This window comes from Fundulus heteroclitus, chromosome 1 (assembly GCF_011125445.2).
Source record: "Fundulus heteroclitus isolate FHET01 chromosome 1, MU-UCD_Fhet_4.1, whole genome shotgun sequence".
Classification (NCBI taxonomy): Eukaryota; Metazoa; Chordata; class Actinopteri; order Cyprinodontiformes; family Fundulidae; genus Fundulus; species Fundulus heteroclitus.
In genome coordinates, this window is record NC_046361.1 from 26894210 (window position 1) to 26918555 (window position 24346).

Consider the following 24346-nt stretch of genomic DNA (forward strand, 5'->3'; position numbering starts at 1 on the left):
TTATAAATGTTTTCAATGTAAAACTAAAAAAAATTAGTGTATGATGACATGTAGGCATAAAATCACATAAACCCCTCTGTTGTTGTTGATGTTTTTAGAACATATTTCTCAAAATTACTTTCAGAATAGTTGCGTTTGCACTATTTTTGCAATCAACATTGTTATTTTTGGTTGTCTTTTGTGTTTCACTTAAAACTTTAAAATGCCCATGATTGACAATGAAAACGAATCCAATGTGTTGATGTCATTACATATACATTTACATTTCTATGATCAAAAACTCAAAAAGTTTATTGTCTTGCGAAAAGAATTTCTATCTTTAGGGCAAAGAGCACACCAAGGACATAAATGGTAAAACTATATTAAAATAAAATTAGTTTGTTCAAATCCAGTCATGGTCATGTGCATTTTTACAGTACAAGTGTTCGTTTAGCAGCACTTCCTGTCAGCTTGTTTTCATCTTTCACAATGAATCGCTTCGCTGAAGCAAGACCTCAGGGATTCTCCAAATGCTTTGCATTTATCTCTAAAACTAAGACTAAAACTAACTCATTTCCAAAAATGTTGCTAAGATGTTAATTTGTCAGCAGAAAAACTGTTTTAACTACAGAAAATAAAATATTCATAGCACATGTTGTTTGTGTTAGGCATCCGCTTGCAGAACGAGGCTGTGAAAATTTGGGTCAACCACAGTGTGCATCAAACCAGGCTGAGCCAAAGATTTCTTTTGTTTAAAATTGAGCTGCAGAGAGATTCAATTTTTGTTGTCATTTTTATGGAATGCATTACAAATCAATGACTCTGTACTTAGTTAAACGGAAAAAGTTCCTGCATGTGCCTGAAGTCATTCGGTTTCCCCTTTTTCACTTCACGCTGGTTTCTCTTGTCTGATTGGCCGCTGTTCTTGCTGAATGCTGATTTCAGGCCCCTCTAATGAAGGAAGTGGATTGTGTACACTGTATGGGTGTGCCGAGTCACAGTTCAAACGCGGTCGGCCGTCTCTGAACCGTGGGCACACCAAACTATGGCACAGGAGGAATGTTGGTATGGTGGGATTGATTGAGCGGATCGGATCCTCATGCGGACACGTCTCAACCTGCTTAAGGGATCTGTGAAGGTTGTATTTACTCTGTCCTCCGATTCTGAACTGGACTTTGTAACATGAACTTGAACAGTGTGCCGTCACTCCTGCAAACATGATGTAATTCCCCACTGGTCACTGATTGGCCCTTAACTTTGCATAAACTTTGGTTTCCTGGAGGAGCCCGTGTACTCTGGACTTTACTTGACTGAAAGAATGGTGGACAAGATATGGAGGAAGAGTTGGCATTTTTTCGAAAACAGACGGTCTTTTCGCAATAAGCAGTCTTCTCATAGGGCTTCCGAGCACAAAACCGTGTAAGTAAAAAGTGGAGTCTCTGATTAACATGGATGTTTCTTTTTAAGCGTGTGTTTACATGGCATTTGTGTTTTTTGAATGAAATATCGCTAAGGCTTTTATGTTATTTTACATAATAATGTATACTGACATATAGAATTGTATCAGACAGCCTTTGACCGAATGAACGGTGGCTTGTATCTCATTTCATTAGACTTTGGAATAAGGATGGTAGAAAAACCTTTGCACTCCTTTTCACTTGTTTATCTCATAAGAAATACAACTGCTGGTTTCAGTACCACATTTGAAAAAAGCTCATCATAAATCCCTAGAGTCACCCGACTTTCTGCTGTCAGAATCTAATCTCAATCGTGTCAGAACTTTCACTGTCTCTCCTTTTGAACTTTCCCCTCCATCTCTTTGCTCTGACTGCAGTGTGGAAGGAGATGGACGGCCCAGTGAGAGCGGTCCTTCCTTGGACGGCAGAGCCGGCTACGGCCAGGGTCCCGTAACTCACGGCTTGGCCATCAGCCCCGACCGATTCGACGGCCCGCTTTACAGCCACGGGGTCCAACCCGGACCGCAGAGGCCCCGTCGGCCCAAGCTTCAGCATTCGCAATCCATCCTCCGCAAGCAGGCTGAGGAGGAGGCCATCAAGCGGTCTCGGTCGCTCTCTGAGAGCTATGAGCTCTCCGCCGACCTCCAGGATAAACAGGTATCCCTAAAAGTTGCCAGAATATTTGTTGTTGTTGTTGTTGTGAAAAGCGCATTTTTATCGGAAAACCAACTTTGTCAAATAATGCATAATGCTGACAAGTGGCTATGGCAACTGGGGGCAGCATATCAGCTTAAACACAGTGCTGGAGGAAAGACAGAAGAACCGGGTGCATAGGTTTGGATTTAATGTAGCCTTTGACAAGCTTCTGGCATAGTCCAGGCTTGAAATTTGATTGCTCGTCTCAGAAGAATCTGTAGAGCTTATTTAAATAGTTTTTTTCTTTTCGGCAGAGGACCCAAAAATACATTTACACATAGACAAATTTGAGTTTGTCTATGAGCATTGAGTTTGGGTTTATTCCAGAAGCTTAATGTTGTGTTTCTGAGGGTTAACGCTTTGGCCAGATAATTTGAATTTGTATGGAATTGAACGCTTTCAACAGGACAGTGAGTGAACAAACATTAAAACTAGCTTTGAACTTTTGAACAAATAATTGCCTTTATGAAACCTAAACTATGACTTTATGGAAAATTAGACTAGGCTTGAGAGAGATTTCTTCCAGGTAGGCAAGCAATTCAAATGACCTCTATACCATTTCTGATAAGAACAGTGGTTAAATATCCAGGCAGAATTATGCCAGAGGCTTTTAAAGGCTACAAAAGGTGTGTGGTTTAAGCAGAATTTTCTGAGGCACATTTAACTATAACTGATATTCATAACTAACATTTGTGGGTGCTCAATATATCCAAGCATGTTCCTCCAAATGTTGTAGTGCTTGGGGGTTGGTACAGATTTACAGTTCATTTCCTCCCTCCTTTACCCAGGTGGAAATGCTGGAGCGTAAATATGGTGGAAGGTTCATAACTCGGCATGCAGCTCGGACCATTCAGACAGCCTTCAGACAGTATCAGATGAACAAGAACTTTGAACGCCTCAGGAGTTCTATGTCAGAGAACCGTATGTCCAGGCGCATCGTTCTCTCTAACATGAGGATGCAGCTTTCGTTTGAGGGCCCGGAGAAAGTGCACAGCTCCTACTTTGAAGGGAGGCAGGTGTCCATGACGGAGGACGGCACGCCTCTGTCCATGGTGCAGTCTGAACGCGGGGACGTGGAAGTCCATCAGCAGGCGAACATGACGTCTCACCCGCCGCCGCAGGCCGATCTGACGGACGCCATCACGGAGCTGGAGGACGCCTTCTCCAGGCAGGTTAAGTCTCTGGCGGAGTCCATAGACGACGCGCTAAACTGTCGCAGCCTTCAGGGGGACGAGGGGCCTGACCCCGAGGCCATGGGCTGCTCCAAGGTGCAGGGGGAAGTGCCCTATCAGGTGAAGTCCCACCGCAGGCCAGCTGGACGGATACGGGATGAGACTGTGGCGTCGTATAGTGACGTTACGTTGTTCATCGATGAGGATGACATGTCCCATTCTGCTGCTCTGAGGTCAGGAGACCAGCCGTCCAGCACAGAATCAGACTTGCGGCTGCAGTCAGTGAACTCCTCCCAGGAGTACTGGCCTATCGACTCTAAAGACGAGGGTCGCGACACAGACACAAGCTGCCGCAGCACTCCCTCTCTGGAGTGCCAAGAGCAGCGTCTTAGAATGGACCATCTCCCCCTTTTGACCATAGAACCTCCCAGTGACAGTTCGGCAGAGCTCAGCGATCGCTCCGACCGCGGCTCTGTCAAACGGCCGCCTGTATACGAACCTCACGGCCACATCGTGACGTCGTCCCAGGCGAGCCCCAAACACATTTCCCACGGACCGCCGCCTCGAGCCCCCTCCCGCGACGACGACGCGCCTCTGCGCCACCGCCACCGGCAGCTAGAAGGCCACCTTGCCATCAACGGCTCGGCGAACCGGCAGAGCAAGTCGGAATCGGACTTCTCGGATGGCGACAACGACAGCATCAACAGCACATCGAACTCAAACGACACCATAAACTGCAGCTCCGAGTCCTCGTCGAGGGACAGCCTGCGAGAGCAGACCCTAAGTAAGCAGACCTACCACAAGGAGACTCGAAACAGCTGGGACTCGCCGATCTTCAGCAACGATGTTATCCGCAAGAGACACTACCGCATCGGCCTCAATCTTTTCAACAAGTAGGTACTCGGCTGTGATAGAGCAGCTGCTTGACTTACTTGCGAGTACAAAGAATACAGAAAACTCAGAAAACTGCATCCAATTGTGCACGCCAAACAAAAAGTCCATCTGAAAGCTGTTTTGTGGAAGAAGAAGAAGAAAAAAACATTTGCTTTGTGTGTATTACATCACAGAGATTTATTGTTCTTTTGCAGACTGTGATGAATATTAGTTTTAGCTGTTAGGAAAAAAATGTAATCATAGCTGACTATTAAACTAAAGACATATTGCCGATTAGAGATTTGAACAGACTGTATTGAGATTTAAAGCCATGTGAATGTTTTGCCGTTACCCAACTGATAATGAGGACTCATCAAGCAATTAAAACTAAACACACCATTTTGCAAATCTCTGTTATGTAATGCTTGTGTGAGGGAAAAAAATATCAACCGGCTTGCCTCAAGATGTTTTACATGATTATTTTCTGAAAGCCCAAGCAGTAACAGATCTTTCTGTCCAGTTCTGGCATTGCGGATTAAAATTGCAACATCCTTCAAATTTCAGGAAACCCGAGAAGGGCATCCAGTACTTGACTGAGCGAGGATTCATCCCTGACACGCCGGTCGGTGTTGCCCACTTCCTACTTCAGAGAAAGGGGCTCAGCAGGCAGATGATTGGAGAATTTTTGGGCAATCGACAGAAACAGTTCAACAGAGATGTCTTGGAGTGAGTTGAATTTTATTTCCTTCCCTTTTCTAAACAATTTTGCCACTAAATAAAACTAGAAGACACTGTTTTTATTTAAAACCTATGTAATTATACTGTTTTTTGGGGGGTGGGGTTTTGCTTACAAAATGTACTTTACTATATTTCTTTACAAAGAAACAAAGCTTTTGATTGGACATACAATCTATTATCATTTTGACTTTTCAGGTGTTGAGGTTTGTAGATTTATGATACTTACTTTCTTTTCCCCGTCTGAACACAAGACCGCCGAGAACGGAGCTAAAAGTAGCCATGAATGAGAACGTTGCATTTACCCTCTGCCGTTTATTCAATGAGGAGGAAGTCAGTGTAAACATTGTCTGAGAGCAACAGCTTGGAGACCTAACAAACCAGCAATCCATCAAGGGATTTAAGCGTGTTCTGTGGCATACACTGTAATTTATCAAGGTGCCAAAAGGTTGACGGTTGGGAGTAAAAAACAAAAATCTGTCCGTGTTCAGATAGACTGCAGTTTCTGCTCCAGCTTCAACCGGCTCTATTACTCTGACGGTCAGAGGCATCAGTGCATCCACTTTTCCTCAATAACAGTGTGTCCCCAGAAACTTTATATTTGAGAGCTATGCGCTGGTTGTGCAAGTCTAATTTTTTTTACTGCCTAACAAATCTGCATTTTATACAGGAATGTAGCAAAACCTACTTCCTCTGTTATTAAAAAGTAACACGAAAGGCTTTATTTACTAACAACTAGAACAAAAACAAAGCACAAAACTCCAAAATAATAACTAATACATGCCAGCAGGACATGATCATCTTTTATAAAAGCTTTGTATGCAACCAGAGTGAGCTACTGACGTATAAATAAATAAAAAGTCAAATAACGTGGCTATGCACCTTTAAAATACAAGATTCCACTCGTAACATAAACCTTGAGCAAGTGTTTCATATAGGGAAGCATTTTTTTTTTGTGTGTGAGGAGAAACCCATCCTCTTTACCGGTTCCTGGCAAATCTCAAAAGCCTCTTTTTATCTCACTATTTTAAAATAACTAAAAATATATGGAAAGGCCCACAGTGATTTATTCATCATTCATAGTATTAAGAATTTGTTGGTTTTCTGGCCCCAAAAACATATTCATACATACTATATTTGGTATTGAAATGGAATAAAATAGTCCAACGGTGTTAAAGATGTTCTGAAAACAGCCTTTATTTGTGATTAACTTTCCTTTCTCCTCTTGTACCAGCTGTGTGGTAGATGAAATGGACTTCCAGAGCATGGAGCTGGATGAGGCTCTCAGGAAGTTTCAGAACCACATTCGTGTCCAAGGCGAAGCTCAGAAGGTGGAGCGTCTGATTGAAGCATTCAGGTTAGCTACCATTTACCTCTTAAAAATATCAAACAAGTCGCCGCTAAAGCTCACAATGAAAACTGACGAGATTCTGTTATTCAAACCAACAAAAATGAAATAGTAATTTTCATTTTTTATTCCCAACTGAATAAATTATTATAATTCCGTCTTATTACTTTATTATTTGTATTTTAGTAGACAAAGAGAAGCTTTTCCAGCATTACTTCTGCTTTCCTCAAACGGCGTTGAAAACATTTCCTCACCTGCTCTTTGTGTGCGTGTGCTTTGTTGTCTGAACACGGTTTGCTTTCACATCTCTAGCCAACGCTACTGCATCTGTAACCCCACGGTGGTGCGGCAGTTTAGGAACCCCGACACCATCTTCATCCTGGCCTTCGCCATCATCCTCCTCAACACCGACATGTACAGCCCAAACGTCAAGCCAGAGAGGAAAATGAAACTGGAAGATTTCATCAAGAATTTAAGAGGTACCAACAGTAAAAAATAATTTTATTTTTTATTGACAGGCCAAAAATGTATTTTTCTTTTACATCTGTCCATATAAATCACATAACTTGCTCCTTGTAATTAAGCTAAAAGGTTTGGTTATATTTCTTCCTGTCCTGGTCTTAAATGAAGCGTAACTACAATCTGACACAGCAGGACATTTGGAGAAAAATGTATGATGTGCTTTTAAGCAGGAAGCTAAAGTCCTGCTGCCCTTCCCCTGATCAAAAAGCAGACCTTAACTAGTCGTAGAGCCGTTCAGGCAGAGGCTGCTCCCCCAGGCTGTTCTGCAAATGTAGATATAGTTGCATGTTCCTCCCAGTGGCGGAACGCCACAGTCATTACTGTCCTGCAGTCCTGCAGCAACAGTTGCAGGTCTTGAATTCATCATTTATGTTGACAATACTGGAAAGGTCAGAGCTGTCAGACATTTAAACATATTGAAATGTGTTCATGGCACAGTTTACTAGAACTGATGTTACATGTGGTTTGTGCTGTTTCAGCTTTGCAATTATGCTATATATGTTTCCCCAATGTGGGACAATAAAGTAATATCTGATCTTATAGCATAGCGTCGCATAGCTTCGTCTGTTTTCAGCCAATGGCAGTTATGAGTGGCCTGTTGGATTATGCTCGTAGGTTCAGGGCTTCTCACATTATTTTGGATCCCCAGGTAAAATGTGTGGCAGGCCTTGAAATCATCTTTTATTGTGCTTGCATAATCTCATGGGGAAAATGTGAGAAAAGTGTAACCCTTAATTTAATAATGTTGATTCATTTCTCCAACCCTCTTTTGTTAATAATAAGCAAGCTCTCCTCTGTCTACAGACTTCCCGTGTAGCCTATCACAAAGGTGGAGCATACAGAGAGGCGAAGCTTTGATTATTTATCTCATTCCTGGACCTTCTTCTCTGTTCAGCTCAGCACAGTTTTCCCTGAGATTGAGGTCTGTGGAAAAGCATGAGGTGCTTGTCCACATGTTCGACTTTTGCTTCACGCCAGACCCACCCGGAATATTTGTTGCCAAAGCATTCAGTCTTAGACTCGTTTAAACTAAGCGATCAGTTCCAATTAAAATCCCTGCAGAATTTAGTTGAGTTGGTGTTAACTTTTGTGATTTTAAAAAAGAAATGTTGTTGTTGTTCAGGCTTCACTGGACTAGCATCTAATGGTTTCTCTGGAGACTTGGTGATTTAAAGATGCAACTCTTTGCAGATTGTTGATGAGCTTTGGAGACTTTTTATACCTTCTTTACTATCCTGCTAACTGTGCACAGTGACGGGATACATAAACGTCCTAATTGATTGATTGAAGTACTTTATTTCAACACTTTTGGATGAAGTACAGGCGTTGTGAGGGACCGAGCCGGTCAAGCATGAGGACACAGTTGTAACTTTCAAAAAACTGGGTTTTATTTCCCCAAAGTAACAAAAATTTCAAACAATAATTATAGGGCCCTTAAAAGAGGTCAAATAAAGAAGCTAACTCAAGCCAAAAATATCAAAGTTAAACATAACAAAAACCTGACAAAAACAAACAAACTGACCTGACATACAACAAACAAAGGGGGCTTAAATACTGGCTGATCAGACCAGACTAACACACTGAGGAAGAGGGAAAGGGAACATCTACGCAACAACAAAGATAACTAAACACAGTTGGTTTAAGGATTAAACTTAAATGACTAATAACTAAAAATTAACAAAATAAATAAATCACAAAAGCAAAAGAAAGATTATGCCACAGAATTAAAATAAGGACTCCATGGTCTTCTCCCCCCTAGTGGAACTCCAGATGGTACCACCCAATCAGTGAGTCAATCAGGGATTGGAGTGTGCCAGCCAGAGTCCTCTGCTTCAGCCCAGTTGAAGGCACTCCCCACAACACCAAGAAAAAGAAAACAAACAGATGTTAAGCATGTAACAAAATTAAATATACAAAAGTTAACCAAATGTGCGCGCTACAATTGGAACTAATGTACTTCAATATTGTCACACTAAAAACCAAACAAATCAACGTATGTATACTTCAGTATGTGCAAACTTAAAGTGAAAAAGTGGTTTGTGAGGTTACCGACTGTGTGGCTGCAGGTGTGGCCATCACAGGCGTAGAAAAAGAAGTAAGCATAGATAAACAAAATCCTCAAAATGTTCCATCAGTGAATAAAAGAACTCGCCCCCCCCCCCCCCCCCCCCCCCCCCCCCCCCTTTCACTACAAAGTTATTAAACAGGGAGACAGGAAGTCATTGATTAATCATAAGAAGCTCCAAAAACTGGGATCAATAAGATTGTGATTAAGGAAAAAATGACTTAATTTGTTGATATGGTACCATTAATTATTTCTTCAAGTGGGATTTTTCCTTGATTGAATATATGAACTTAAATTAAAGGTTTAAATATTTCAGTATGAGATATTGCCAATGCATCAAGATCTGAATTTATTTTAAGTGTTTTGAACATCTCACCAGGAATGCCAACAAATACGGACGTGTGTTGCATCAGTGACTGTAACTCCCTCAGATTTATTTACCCATTGTGTATCTGTGGCCTTTTGGTAATATATCCGTGTGGATGCTTTTTTTTCTTCTAATGAAAGGGAATTATGACCCAGTCTGTCTTCCATGATAGTGGTGAACAAACAGCATAACTCCTTTTCAATATGTTAGGTGCAGTAACTCAGTTCACGTGTCTCTTTCAGGTGTGGACGATGGAGAGGACATACCCAGAGAGACTCTGGTCGGCATCTATGAGAGGATTCGTAAGCGAGAACTTAAGACCAATGAAGACCATGTGTCACAAGTGCAGAAGGTTGAGAAGCTGATTGTGGGAAAGAAACCTGTGAGTAATGCTAATTGTTTTGCTAATTAGGTAATCGTGTTCCCTTTTTTTGCTGCATGAAAGAGACCGATCTTTGGGACATCCTCGGTCATTCAGAGGCAAACAGGCGTTTCATAATTACTCTCACGGTCTAAAAATATGTTTTATATTTGGAGTCCGGACTTTCCTCCGCAGTTCTAGTCCTCAAATTACTTTGAGGGGTTTGGGAAACAGGAAGAAATGCAGTCTAGAATAGGCATGCATGCCTTTGGCTGCTGTTGTGAAATTGCTGGCATGTCCGGGTTTAGACCTTCATGCTGGTGATTTTGACGCGCCCAAAGTCCCTGAGAGGTACTGCCCAGTGCAGCAGAGCTGATAAAACAAATGGTTACACGCCTCCATCGTGACGCGCTATAAAAACGACACAGTTTCTGACACAAACGGACACCAATTTATGTATGTTTAATTGAAACCGTTTCCAGATTTAGATCTGCCTGAGCCTCATCCTGTCAGCAGTGAATGCAGCACCATTATTCAGCGATGTTCAGCATGCAGTGCTGTCTCTGTCATGCGTAAAGGGTAAAGCTGTGACTAACATGTGCAGCCCTGCAGAAGAGGCTTGGCTTGTCCTGTGCAAGTTGAGCCTGGTTAAAACTGAATTTATCCACAGTTCACCACCTAAACATGCTGATCTAAAGTCACTCTCCCAACACGAGTTAGCTTGTGTTCATTCATTAATCGTTTTATGATATAAAGTCTTTAAATGTGTAGCTCACGATATCAGTTATTGTCTAACATATTGTTTCATTTTGAAGCGTTTAGCACTCTGCTTTACCATATTTAAATATGTTCTGTTCTCTGTTTTTCAATTTGCTTTCTTTGCAAAACTGTATTTCGTTATTGGCCTCCTAAAAAAAAATCCTTCACATATTTTCTGATTTTACTTGTCAGAAGGTAAATGAGCATTATTCATAGCATCCTTTAAAGCTCTGCAAGGTTTGTATTCCTCACTTTGACATCGATATTGAAAACAATAATTCTTTGTAAGAAGTTATCAGACAAAATTGTAACCTGGGTAAAATTAAACGCTGTATTTTTGCAGCTCGGTTGAATGTGTTCAGGTGCAGATTTCTTTCTCTGCTGGATTCTGCAACTCAGAATAATATATAGGTTTTGATAATTAGCACATTAGTCTACAGTTTCCTTTAAGTTTAAAGCAAAGAGGAAGGCATACATGATTCATTATCAGTTCCTCACAAACACTGTCTGTGTGTGCGATGGCCTGACCCATGCACACACTTCAGTCTAAAGGCTCTTTTCTGCAGAAAGCATCAAATGTTTGCCCCCTAGGTAACGGCTGTTTTGATCCTTTATTTACGTCACTGTAGAGCGTTAATCCCACTCATGATCACTATCATGCCCACATTTACTTTAACAATTTTAAGTGAAGTGTTTGAAATCATCAATTCAACCCTGAGTAGGTTTCATGCGCTTCACCCTCTACTTAGGACACTGCTATTTAATCTGTGTGCTTTACTTTGAACTAAATGGGTTTAACTTTTATTATAGTTATTGATTTGTTCTTATTATTCTTGTTCAAGACTTTTGTTTATTTGTGAGGGTAGGGGGCTGTCCTTTCTAATAGTGTTTGGCATTTGAAGAAAAAAAAAAACATCATTTCATTATTGCTCTTTTCTGTTTCTGCCTGGGCTGCTGTATTTGTGTTGTTCAAATAAAAGCAAAAGAATATTCAACAAAACTATTGTTGAAAACAAACACGGCCTTTTCACCCACCTAGCTGCAAAACCGAGGAATAATCTTTGAAACCGAACCAGGAATTTGACCTGAGAATATTCAGGTCCACGATAGCCGACACTCAGAAATCGTTTAATTTCATGCGCAGCTTTCAAGGGTTCGTTTTTTATGGGCATGGAATGAATCAAAAAAAGATTTTATTCAGTTTATTTATAACAGTAAACTGAAAAGTAACTACAATATATGAAATTTCTGTCCTCTTTTTAGATCGGGTCACTCCACCATGGTCTGGGATGTGTAAGTAGCCTTTTTATCTTATTAACTGATGTTTGACTTGTCTAACTCTGTGTAACTGTGACTCGCTTCTGTTGCTTATTAGTCTGCAGACTGAGGCCATAATAACCTCTGGTGTGTGTGTGTGTGTGTGTGGGGACCTTTTTTAGGTGCTGTCGCTGCCCCATCGCCGTTTGGTGTGTTACTGCCGCCTGTTTGAAGTACCAGACCCCAACAAGCCTCAGAAGCTGGGCCTGCATCAGCGGGAGATCTTCCTGTTCAATGACCTCCTTGTGGTAAAAGCTCCTCTGCTCTTTCCCCCCTTCCCTCTCTCCTCTTTCTCCCTCTTCCGATCCAAACGCTTAAAACAGTCTCTCTTGTGATGTTAGGTAACAAAGATTTTCCAGAAGAAGAAGAACTCGGTCACATACAGCTTCCGACAGTCCTTCTCCCTGTACGGGATGCAAGTGATGCTCTTTGAGAACCAGTGTGAGTGTTTCCTCTGACAGATCGCAGAGGTTGATGAGGGCAGGTTTCTATTCAGACCCTCCAAGCTTTGGATAAACTCGCAAATTATACCGAACTGACTCATGTGCAAATTGCTCTTCCTCTCATTTTCCAGATTACCCGAATGGAATCAGACTTACATCAGCGATACCAGGGGCAGACATCAAAGTGCTCATCAACTTTAACGCGCCCAACCCCCAGGACCGCAAGAAGTTCACAGATGACCTGCGAGAGTCAATCGCAGAGGTCCAGGAAATGGAGAAATACCGAATAGAGTGTGAGCTGACTTTTTTTTTTGTGCCACTCCCACCCCTCTCTGTCTGTGAAACAGCTGAATAATAAGGACCATGCCCTGTTTATGCTCAAATTAGCCAGTTTATAAGGAGGTGGATTACAAGAGCTCATAGCAGGGCAGAGATTATTCAGGTCGCGCAGAGGCGGTGTCACGATGTAGAGTAGGATGTTGAAATGTCTTTATGTCAGTAAAGTCTTTGCCACTGACCCCGGTGTCTCCGCGGTTTCGTTTCCACAGCCGAGCTGGAGAAGCAGAAGGGGGTTGTGAGGCCCAGCATGTCGCAGAGCTCCGGCCTGAAGAAGGAAGCCGGCAACGGGGGGATGAACCGCGCCAGCCTGGATGACAGTTACGCCATGGGCGAGGGCCTGAAGAGGAGCGCCCTCAGCAGCTCACTGCGGGACCTCTCTGAAGCAGGTAGAGCCTAAACATGACGCAGGCCTTTCGCCAGCTGCTTTTGGCAAGGGAAGGAAAAGCAGTTTACGTTTGTTGTTCTCCTCCCAGCCGAGAACTTCAAGGGGATAAAAATAGCAAAATGTTGTCACTGCACCATACATCGATTTTTAAACTCCTCCTCGTTCCTGATCCATGAATTCGCCCGGGGTTGGGTGGTTTGGTCTAGAATCTTTCTTTTTTTTTCATAGTGTCTTGCAAAGGTATTAATACCTTTTTGAACTTTTTCCCATTATGTTACAACAAACTCCTATGTATTTTATTAGTATTTTATGTGATGCACTAAAACAAAGTAGTGCATAATTGTGAAATGGTTGGAAAATTATATATTTTTTTAACATTTTTATATTTGTATTCAGCATCACCAGCTACAACCAGAGCTTTCAATTGATTTTATTTGGATTTTATCCGATAAACAAAATGCTGTGCATATTTAAAGGGCAAGAAAATGTTGCACGGTTTTCCAGTAAAAAAAAAAAAAAACAGCATTTTTAGTCTCTTTTACTCCGATAGCCCTATAAAAAAAATACAGTGCAATCAATTGTCGACAGAAGTCACCAAAAATACTAAACGGAGACCAGTTGTGTGTAGCTTAATCTCAGTTTATATCCAGCTGTTCTGTGAAGGCCGCAGATGTTTGTTAGAGAACATTCACCCAAGCTTTTAGGGAAAAGGGAGCATCAATCAGCAAGACTCGTGTTACTCTGGAGGAGCTGCACTGATCCACAGGTCACCGGGAGACTCTGTCGACAAGACAACTAAAAACACATAGAGAACACAGCAAATGTGTGGAAGAAAGTGCTCTGGTCAAATAAGATCAAAACTAAACTTTTTCATCGATACGCAAAATGTTTAAAAAAAGCACGGAGGAGGCAGCAGCATTATTACCTAGGAGATGCTTTCGTTTTCCTGCGACAGGGAAGTTTGCCAGAGCTCATGTGAAAATAGACGGAGCTGAGTACTGAGCAGCTAAACAAGGAGCAATGCTGGAAGAATATCTGTAAAAGAACGGAGGCCAGGGCAGAGGTTGACCTTTCAACAGGATGACCTTAGCTAGAACAAGCAATGCAATGGTGTAGATCACCGTACAATCGCGTTACAATGGGACCGCGGAGGAAATCTGTAGCTCAGTGTTTACTAATGCTCTTCATCTAATCGCACTGAGCTTGACCTATTTGGCAGAAGTAAAACCTTCTAGATGGTAGAGATCTACCCAGAAAGACCTGGAGTGAAAGGTCATAATACAATTTCTTTCTTTTTTTACTCGGTGAAGCTAAATGCAAATGTAAAAGTATATATAAAAGTGAAAAGTGTAATTTTCTGATTACTTCACAGCTATACACTACTTTGTGTTGGTGTATCACATAAAATGTGAATGCAGTACAGTTGGTTGTTGAAACCTGAACAAATGCGACCCGGTTCACAGGGTGGGAACACTTTATCAACACGCTGCGTTTAACAGAGACTTGACGCCCTGTTTAAGAAAAGCTTTAGCAATGCAGCTTTTTAACATTTATCCCTGATACATTAGGGAAGCTGTTGGGCAGTTCTCACTCCTTTTCATTTGCATAAATTTCTTTCTTAACATCTTACCATTCTTATGATTGCTTATTTTATTTATTTTAATTTTTTTTGTTTCCAAGCATTTTTGCATTCTTCGGTTTGTTTTTATCCAAAGAGACTTAACACAATCGCGTTGTGGCTTACTCAGAAATCTTGCGGCCGTCTCTGTTCGCCTGTGAGCGAACACCAGTCTGAGCAGTGACGAGGTGACGTTAAGAATCACCCAATAACCACGTAAGTCGGTGTGGATAGCTGAGCCTCAGGAGCGGGAATACATGTCATTCATTCCAAATAACAGCTGAAAAACTTGATAACATCATGTAATCCAGTTAGGTGGTCTGCCTCAGTTCTGAAGATGAGATTTCTTCTTGATCCTTTCAGGGAAAGTCAGGCAGTGAAGAGGTCCATAGACGTCCCTTTGCCCTCCTGTCTCCTGTGTTTTTTTTTTTTGTTTTTTTTCTGTGCAGGATGTGGCATGTTAGTGGGGGTCATTTTTGTTTGTTTTCTTTTTTTTTTCCCTCCCATACTCCATTTTCCATGTATTTTACTGTCCATACACATCAGGTATTCTCCTGTTTATATTGGTCATATATCACCGGCCGAGCTCCAACCTCAGACCTGGACGTGCCCACACATCGAATGTGCAGCAGCCACGGTTTTGCTTCTGATCTGTCTCCTGCTTTGTGACTGGCTTTATTTTAATCCTTTTTTTTTTTGTTGTTGTTGTTGCTTTCCCCCCGACAACCTTAAGAATTAAGAGTCGTCTCCGTTTACTCAAGATAAAACGATTCTGCCGAACGTTTGCTCCGCTGTGAGCCTTGTGGCAGGATTTAGAAACAACCCCCAGGACCGGGATCCCCCCGATGCAAACTAAATGTAGAAGTAAAACGTCATTAAAGAAAATCCAGCTGAAATTATTATTATTATTTTTTTCATTTCAAGCGTATTTTAACAGATTTCAAATTTGACGTCATAGTGTAGAACAGCAAAGCTCCACCTGCCCACCACCTCCCTCTGAGACCTGAACGCCCCCCCCCCCCCCCCCCTTCCCCTCCATACCCCCTCTATCTCTCATATTTGGATCTTACTCACCGTCACAACCCACTGCGCCGCCCCCACCACCCAACCTACCCGCATCCCCCTTTTGGTTTTGGGCGGCCGGAACGTCTGTAGTCGACCCAGGAGGTGCTGTCGATCTCTAATCTCTGGTATTGCATGTCTCGGGCAGGCAAGCGGGGGCGTCGCAGCAGTGCAGGATCACTAGACAGCAATATGGAAGTAAGTTGGAAGCAGCTGGTATCCGAGCTCCTCTTTCTCTGTGATGATGTGCACTGTGAAACACTCCATTTATTTTATTTTTTGGTCTTACACCTCCTTTGCTTCATAGACTCCAGTCCATTTGTTTGGATCATTTATTTTTTTCTTGATGGGATGCCTTATAACCTGCTTGCCTCAGTTAGTGTGCATGCATGGGTTGCCTGCCTCCCCTCTTCTTTTTTTTCTTTTTTTTATTTATTTTTTTATTGGAAGCCAGAGATCTCCTGTTTTGGTCATGTTATATGACCAATATACAGTCTACCCTCAAACAAGCATGACTCCCACTAATGCCTCCTCTGATCCCTCCCCCCTCCTTCCCTTGTCGCCTGTCTCTGTCTTTCATTCAGTCACATCCAAGCGGTTTTCATTTGGTTCTTCTCTTTGGCAGGGTGGTAGCTCTGAAAGACTCTAGGAAACTCTTCATTTCCTGCAGCCCCTCTCCCTGTCTGGGTCTGTCTTTTATTTTTTTTCCCTTCTTATCCACAACTTTTCTTCGATACTGTAGGGTTCAGGGAGGAGTGTAGCCTCAATAGTAAGCGACTGGCTTCGCACAGATTAGAAAGATGTGGATTTCATTCATCCATTTTTGCACTCATTTCATGTATTCATGAGCCAAAGTGTAGAATCCTTGAAATCTTACAGTGCAAAAGCTGTTTCTTCAGTCTTAGACAAAGCATGGTAAACGAAATTTAAAAAAAATTAGGGTTTTCTTGCACCTGTGGAGCAGTTTTGGACCCGAAACAGGAGGCAGAGTGCCCAACCCTGATGTGAAGTCTGCACACAAGTGCTCAGTTCCTCCTGCCATCTGACTTCTAGTTGAATGCTAATGTGTGAATGATAAATTTGCCTGTCACACCCTCTGCATGTGGAAACTGTGCCTTTGTTAATAATACCGAGTTGCATGTGTGACTTTTAGAGAGTTTGGCACACACACACAAAAAAAAAAGATTAAATATAATTTTCCCAACTTTGTTTTCTCTCACGGTTATTTATTCTTGTCAAAGTATTTATGATCACACAACTACTTTTTCAAGATGATTACCCTTCCTAACTGTAGAGCTTCTCTGAAAATGGGTTCCTTTTTGTCATGAAAGCTGAAATGTTCCTGCTGCTGCCTATCATGATATTTTTTAGTTTCTCATTTGCATGCTATATAACATTTTGCTACCTCTTTATCTGGGTGGGGGGAAAAAAATAAGAAAAAAAATGTAATTCAGAGCCTTGCAAAAGCATTCAAACCCCTTGAACTTTTTACCCGCACAACACACTTCTCTACATTATCGTGATTTCAGGTGATAGAAAAAAGTAGAACATAATTGTGAAATGAAAAAGAAAATGCAGATGAAGATATGAAAAGTATATTGGTATTCATGCTGTTTTAGTCTGGTATCTCTAAGTTATACCCTTTGCTGAAGACACCTAGTAAGTAGTGAGTTAGTTTGCTTACCAGGTGTAATTTAGGGAGGTCTGTCAGAGGACATCAGTGAACAAACAGCATCGCGAAGACCAAGAAACAAACCAGACAAAGTTTTAGAGGATTTTAAAGTCGAGTCAGGTTACAAACAATATATGTCAGACTTTGAACATCTTGAGGAGCGCTGTTCAGTCATTCAGCTGAAAATGGAAAGAGTATGACAGAACTGCAAACTTACGCCGACATAGATGGATTCAAACTCTACAGAGGCAGCCTAGAGGCACCCGTTAACACTGGAGGAGCTGCAGAGACCATCAGCTCAGGTGGAACAATGTGTTGACAGGGCCGCTATTAACTAACCTGACACAAGCCAGACGCATGTCGCTCCGCCTAGCTCCACTCACATACATCTGGGACATCGCCATAGGAATTACCTTTATTGAAGGCTGGGCCTTATCAAAAATTCTTGCATATGATTGGATAAGCCACTTGTCTGTCGTCTTTATCGACGTGCTATTTCAACCACTCACACGGAAGCTAACCCGTGACGCTGATGATAGCGACGCAGAAAAAAAAAATGTTTTATGTGTTTGCGGCTCTAGTGGCATGTGTTTTATTGACAGTGAGCTGACAGGAAGAGGGGGGAAGACAGGCGGCAAAGCGCCGCGGGTCGGAGTCGATCCCGGGCCGACCGTGTCGAGGACTAAAGGCCTTCTAATATGGTTTGCGCTAACCGCTAACCGCTCCGGACGCGCCCCGGAAAACAAAACTTGCCAAATCCGGTCGGGAGAAGGGCGAAAACATGGTTTCCACCAACAAAAGCCTTCAGAGCCGTTCTCTGGTGTTCTTTTGATGAAACAATATTAGGTAGATTGGACAACACGAAAGAAATGGCAGCATCAATGCTAACGCTTCCTTCCTCGACGAGCCGCCATTGCTATCAAAACAGTCTCACGTCACGGTCGCTTCTCCACTACGTCACATCTATGAAACTCCAGCCCTGCGTCCTGATTGGCCAGACCATAAAATTGGTTGGAGAAATCACTTTCTATGGGCGATGTCCCAGATGTATGTGAGTGGAGCTAGGCGGAGCAACATACGTCTGGCTTGTGTCAGGTTAACTATTAACAACCGTCGGGCCCAAAATGAACAGCAAAAGGTTTAGATCATGTTTATCCCTGTGTTACAATGGCTTAGTGATGTTCACAGATTATTTTAATCCAATCTGATGGATTACATTATTCAAGTGTGTTTGCAAGGAAGATTAAGAAAAACAAACGTATTCTCTACATGTGCAAAGCTGGTAGAGTCCAAAGCCTTTTAGATGTAATTACAACGAAATGTGGTTCTGCACAGTTCTCAATCAGGGTGGCCGAAAATAAATCACACCTCTCAGAATTTAATTTGTGATCGGTTTTAAACACCCTGCGTCCTTTCCCTCTACTTCCCAACTACACACTTAGCTTGTGGGTAATCTGACCTAACGTAGAAACATTAAAGGGGTCTGAATACTATTGTAGAGCGCTATAGGTCTGGCAATGCTTCATCGCTATAGTTTATTTATTGTTTATATTTTCCACCTCCAGGGGTCCATCATTAGCAGTCCGCACACTCGTCGGAGACCCACCACGGCACGTGAGGGCTCCTCCCGCGGCCACCCCTCCATCCCCAACTCGGCGTCGACGTCCATCCTCGGGTCGCTCTTCGGCAGCAAGCGGGGAAAGCCGCCGACTCAGGGCCAGCCCCCCCTGCAGCCGCCGGGCCACCCCACCCTCATCTCGCACAAGCCCCACCCGACCAACCTGCACCACACGGCCCAGGTGGTGCACACCGTGCAGGCCCAGCTCCACGGCCCGCACCCGCAGTACTGCCAGGTCTCGCAGAACCCGCCGCCTTACCACCACCACCACCACTACCACCCGCCGCCCCACACGCAGTACCACCAGCACCCGGCCTTCTCCTCGCACGCGCACCACCACCCGCAGCACGGCCACTACGGCCAGCACCCGCACCACGCGCCGCACCCCCACCACCACGGCCAGCAGGCGGGCCCGGCACACAGCGGCCACAAACCCAAACACAGTGGCATCAGCACCGTAGTGTGATGCCTCCGCGCCCGGAGACGGGAAAGCGAGAGGAGGAGACTGTACGAAGGAAGGAAGGAGGGACAATCGCTTACACCAAAGGGACTGACAGCGTAACTCTATGGCCTGTCCACTGTGTTTCAGCTGCTGTGCTGGGAGCCGGTCACACCCAGACACCGCTTCCACTTCCAGGTCCAACCCAATATGCAGGATAGAAATCGGACTCAAAATCTTCCAACGGGGCCTTCACTAGTTTGCCTGATCCGGGGCTTCTGCGTGTGGAGGGTTTCGGGCGGTCTGCACAGGAAGATGCTTTTTTATTTTCTACGACCCGCCGCTTTACCCCTTTCCCGCCATCGCATAAATCAGGAGGAAGGGCGCCCCGAGATGAGAACATGTTCGACTGTTTTTTTCTCCACAATTTCAACTGTCCAGTCTTTGCTTTTCGGCAGATCCTGCCCTCATGTGAATGCTATTTGTCGCCGCCTCCTCTAGAGCTCATATATAATACATAAAAAAAAAAAAAACGTAGATATAAGCATTTCACACGTAGTCGACGGACAGCTAAACAACTCAGTCATAGTAGTTCTAGTGCTGTATTTACTGTATGCGACAGCTACACGTTTTGTGTCTTAGCTCTCATTAAATAAATGTGCCAATTATTAACGCATAATCTATTTAGTCGAGACTTCATGTACAGTATATTGTGTGTAAAGTCATTTGTAAGATTATACTTACAATTATTATAAGCGAAAATGGCATCTATCAGTATTACGCTGACTCTGGTGGCGGGATGTAGATCTGAAAATGGAAGAAACTCCCAATCGGCCCGCCGTGCTCCGGTCCAGGCCTAGGATCTGTTTTGAAGCTTTTTTTTTTTGCCTTTCCAGTGAATTACAGAAAGAATAAAAATAGAAATTAAAAAAAAAAAAAAAAGGAAGCTCTAGATGGCAGCTGCCGCATATATGACCTTGATAAACGTAGTCTGAGCGGGGCGGATTCCCTAAAGGAGACGTTTCCTCTAAGAAAAAGGCGTTCGAAATGAAGAATTTGGTGCAAAACTGTATTTTTAACAGGTAAAGTTTCTGTTACATGTGGTCCCGTCTATATGCAGCAGCTGCTTGCTTTACTCTTAAAATCAAACCGAGAAAATATCTTTAAATATCTTCTTTTTTTTCCTTTCTTTAGAGTTTTTCTTTTTTGTTTTTCTTCATTCACCAACTTGTTTTTGGTGGATTTTTTTTCCTATTTAATGTGCAATATCTTTGTACTGATTTTGTACATCAAGACCAAGCAAGGACCCCGCCCCCCACCACCACCACCCCTCCTGTTTGTGCGTTTGTCATTTTGCGTCATTATTATTTATTTATTTTCACTTTTTGACCCCCTGTCCGAGTCATTTTCTCTGTAAATTAATGTCCGCCTGTCCTCGTGGTCTTAGGAGGGGTACAGCCTTGGAGCTCAGTGGAATGTCTTGTAAGGTTTTTTTTTGTTTGTATTGCATGTAATGTTTTTTGATGTGAGGCTATCCTCTGCACATTGTATAACAAATCAGTGTTACCATGGCAAGTTTAAGTGCAATCATGCAGGCTTGTACTTGAGAGTGAAAGTCTGTCGTCTTGTTGTCCAGGATGAGATTCAGGTAAAAAAAAAACAATTTTTTTTTGTTCTTTTAAAAAGATGTATAAGTACCTAGACATTTCAGAGTGGAAAGAAGAATGTGTGTATATATTTTAATAAAAAGGAAACAGAAATATTTCGCTGGACAAGCACATATAAAAGTACAGTTTCTTTTTTTTTTTCTTCTTCAGAAAACGCAGTTATATAACCTACACAAATGCAAGCTAAACAAAAGAACTGGTTATATGTAAAGATTATCTTTCTATATTCTACAAATAAGAGTCTATTCTAGTGTGTAAATTAGTAACAGTAAGCTGTTTGTCCCAATATTCAGGTTATAAAATGTATTTTAATATTCAAGAAGGAATCCACACAAGTCGGGCTCACGCATTATCTTTCTTCTGTTTCTTTTTTTTTTTTTTTTTCCTTTCCTTTTAGACAACAGACATATCACACGCGGGACATTAATGATCAGCTGAATGTGTCTTTTTCCGATGATTTCATATCTTTGCTATTATTCAGAAATTTTGGAAAACGGTGTGAAACTGATGCAATTGTTTATTTTGGTGTGCTGTCGTGCTTTAAATGTTGTTTTGTTTTTGTTGTTTTTTTTGTTGTTGTTTTTTTTTTTTTTTTTAAAGTACCCCAACAATGCACTGCATGGATCCGATGCATCATGCGTCCTATTCACTGTGAGCTGATGGGGAAGAAATCAGCCGAGAAAAACGTTGGACTTCTTTTTTTTTTTCTTTTTTTTTCTGGTTCTGAATAAGTTGGAACTTTACGATGTTGGCGTGTCCTTGTCGTCCCATGGTTTTTGCCTGGTAGATATTGAAGCTCAGCATGCATTTCATCTACAAAGCCATTGTGTAAATTACAAACATGGAAGAAGAAGAAGAAGAAGAAGGGGGGAGGAGGAGGAGGAAAACAAAAAGGAAACGTTGCACTTCGTCGCTGAGGGCTTTCATTGTGTAAATACAGGATTCTGTCGTGCAAGCTGAAGAACTGCTCGGTAAGAGAGTTTAACTTTGTGAAGACTGTAAAGGGACCAAAACTGGGGTTAAAGGAGCTGTACATAATGTCTATATTTCCAGTGCTCTACTCTGACGTCTGCAGTTTAGGTCGGGATGTACACACGTCGCCTCCCGGAGGGATGGGAGCGGTGCTGATTGAACCCATCGATCCTCTCTTCCTCCGACTGTTGTGAACTGAGATTTGCTGTGGAAATCAAAACCAGACTGTTATGGAAAGCGTCCTGCCATCAATTACATGCAGTTCTCCTTTCACAGACACAGACACACGCAGTAGAATAACACGCGGATAAATGTACAAACAACCGGCTGCGAGCTGTTCGGTCCGGTCGCGGGACACGTTTAGGAGAATGGAAACGACAGAAATGGCCTCATTTAAATGTGCATTCTGTTTGTACAGTGAATAGTGAGTCAGTAAGACCCCAGTTATTGTAAAACTTCAACTGTGACGATGTTGAGAACGCAAAATAAACAAATATATGACTTATGGTACACTGGTTGTTATTCTCCATTGTTAAACTTTTTTTTAACAATTTAATGGGCTTTTTAGTGATAGCCAGCTACAGGGAAGATAAAACTTTAGTTTTTCTCACTGTCTTGCGATTAATTGTTCCTGTTTTAGGTCAGTTAGAATCACCAAAAGTATTTCTATTTGCTAAATCTGTGAATACTGACAGGTTAGAACAAAAACACCTTCGGATTCACAAGCTTGCATCCAATTTGTCAGGTTGTATGACTTATATTAGACGTTTAGGGTATAATTTTCGGCCAGCCTATTACAATAGTTTGCTTGAATTTTGGCCCATTCCTCCAGACAGAGCTGGTGTGACTTGATTCCGGCCTTCAATCCACTGTTCACATCCACGTCTTTTTTTTTTTTTAGACTGTCAACTGAATAGTCAACTGAATAGTAAAGTAAGTCATGTTTTCTATTCTATTCATATTTATACAGTGATAAAATAAGATATGAATCTTGACTTTAAGTACAATGCCAATGCCCCAACAAAAACTTATGAAGAACAACAAAATGTAGAAGAACAACCTAGCATTTTTAGGATTATTAGTTATTTTCCTTTTTACAGGCTTTTTAGGTGCATTATAGACCCATTTGGTGCAGAAGGTCTAAGCTTTTGTACCTTATTCGCATTTTTTTTTTACTTAAATTACTTTTACCTTAATACTTTAAGTATTTTTGAATCCTTTTTATACTTTTTACTTGAGTAAAAGGTTTAAGTTGATATTTCTACTTGTACAGAAGTATTTTTAAACCCTAGTATCTATACTTTTGACGCCTCTGGAGGACTGGTCTTTTTACATTTAGATTTTTTGTTTTACTTCATACTTGATTTTATAGGTTGCTGTCCAGTCATTATTCTTTAAAATAATTGAAAAATTATCAAATCTATATTAAAAAAAAGGACATCCCTGGACATCAGGTACTTTTTAACACTTTCAGTACATTTGTTCAGTGGAGAAGAAATTATGTGGTTAATAATTGTTTGTGGCATAAATCACCAGTGGCACAGTTATTTCTAATGTTGATGGTTTGTCTAACTCGTTTTTTGCGAACAGTTCTTATTCTCCTGTAACATTTCATAAGGTTGAAACAGTGAGAGGGATCTTTGTTCTTCTATACACAAGCTCTAGATGCTCCTACATAACCTCTTAGGTTTTCCTCAGCTCACCACACAGGAGTGTTAAAGGATTTAAGTCTGATGGCTGAGAAGGAAGAAGGTAAATACTGCTCCATGTGAACCACTTCTGTTTTATTTAATCATTTACCCATAGGATGTTGATGATTTTCCATCTGAAAGAGTCAGTGTGGACCAATTTTCAGTTTACTGGTCATTCCCATTTGAACCTGACTGGTCATAGTGAGGGGTGTTAAGGAATGCCGCCCCTTTCCTTTATCTTTGCTCCGTTAGTAAAACCGAGCCCCTCATACTCCATCTCACACGCAGTTTCAAATGTGAACCACCTGAGCAAAAGTGGGATGTCAAAATTGGTTTGCTGCTGAAAAGCACGCGACATTTGATGATTTCCACATGAGTGGAGAACGTAACGTTTCATCTCATTTCCAGAACCTTACTTACCGCATCTCCACTAGAGGGCATCTATTAAATTTACATTAGAAGAAAAATTGGTGACCAGCGCCAGTACACCACCTATGGGTATGAAGTTTGACTGCAAAATGGATTTGATGGCAGAGTATCATCTTACTCTTCCAAACTATGTGACTGAAGATTATTCTTATGCTCGGCTGGTATAGGTTTTACCTCATAAAAATCACTAATGTAAAACACGATGAGGCTTCCAGTAGTAGTTTCACATAACGTTCCCCCTCAAGCATTGCAGTGAATGTTAACAGCACGGCCTGCGTTGTTTGGAGAGCCTCGGCCAACGTATTAATAGATAACTCTTATCACTTCCAAGCAGATGGACTTCCTTCATGCCATGTAGAC

The 24346-nt window shown here is 42.0% G+C and overlaps 1 protein-coding gene across 7 annotated transcripts in view; it reads left to right on the forward strand.

Moving 5' to 3' along the window:
* Positions 1-22376, forward strand: part of LOC105932290 (IQ motif and SEC7 domain-containing protein 1) — a 146746-nt gene extending 124370 nt beyond the window's left edge. For 5 of the 7 annotated variants that reach the window (XM_012871383.3, XM_036139304.1, XM_036139295.1 and 2 more), the window contains 13 exons: positions 1814-2093; positions 2921-4197; positions 4742-4903; positions 6147-6269; positions 6573-6739; positions 9457-9596; positions 11598-11627; positions 11774-11899; positions 11993-12092; positions 12226-12387; positions 12643-12819; positions 15647-15696; positions 18736-22376. In XM_012871383.3, coding sequence (XP_012726837.2) covers positions 1814-2093; positions 2921-4197; positions 4742-4903; positions 6147-6269; positions 6573-6739; positions 9457-9596; positions 11598-11627; positions 11774-11899; positions 11993-12092; positions 12226-12387; positions 12643-12819; positions 15647-15696; positions 18736-19254 — 3313 coding nt within the window. In that variant the 3' untranslated portion in view covers positions 19255-22376. Of the gene's footprint in view, positions 1-1813; positions 2094-2920; positions 4198-4741; positions 4904-6146; positions 6270-6572; positions 6740-9456; positions 9597-11597; positions 11628-11773; positions 11900-11992; positions 12093-12225; positions 12388-12642; positions 12820-15646; positions 15697-16123; positions 16186-18735 lie in introns of all 7 variants that reach the window. The other 2 variants (XM_036139319.1, XM_036139322.1) reach the window with 2 other exon arrangements.
* The last annotated feature ends 1970 nt before the right edge of the window (positions 22377-24346 follow it).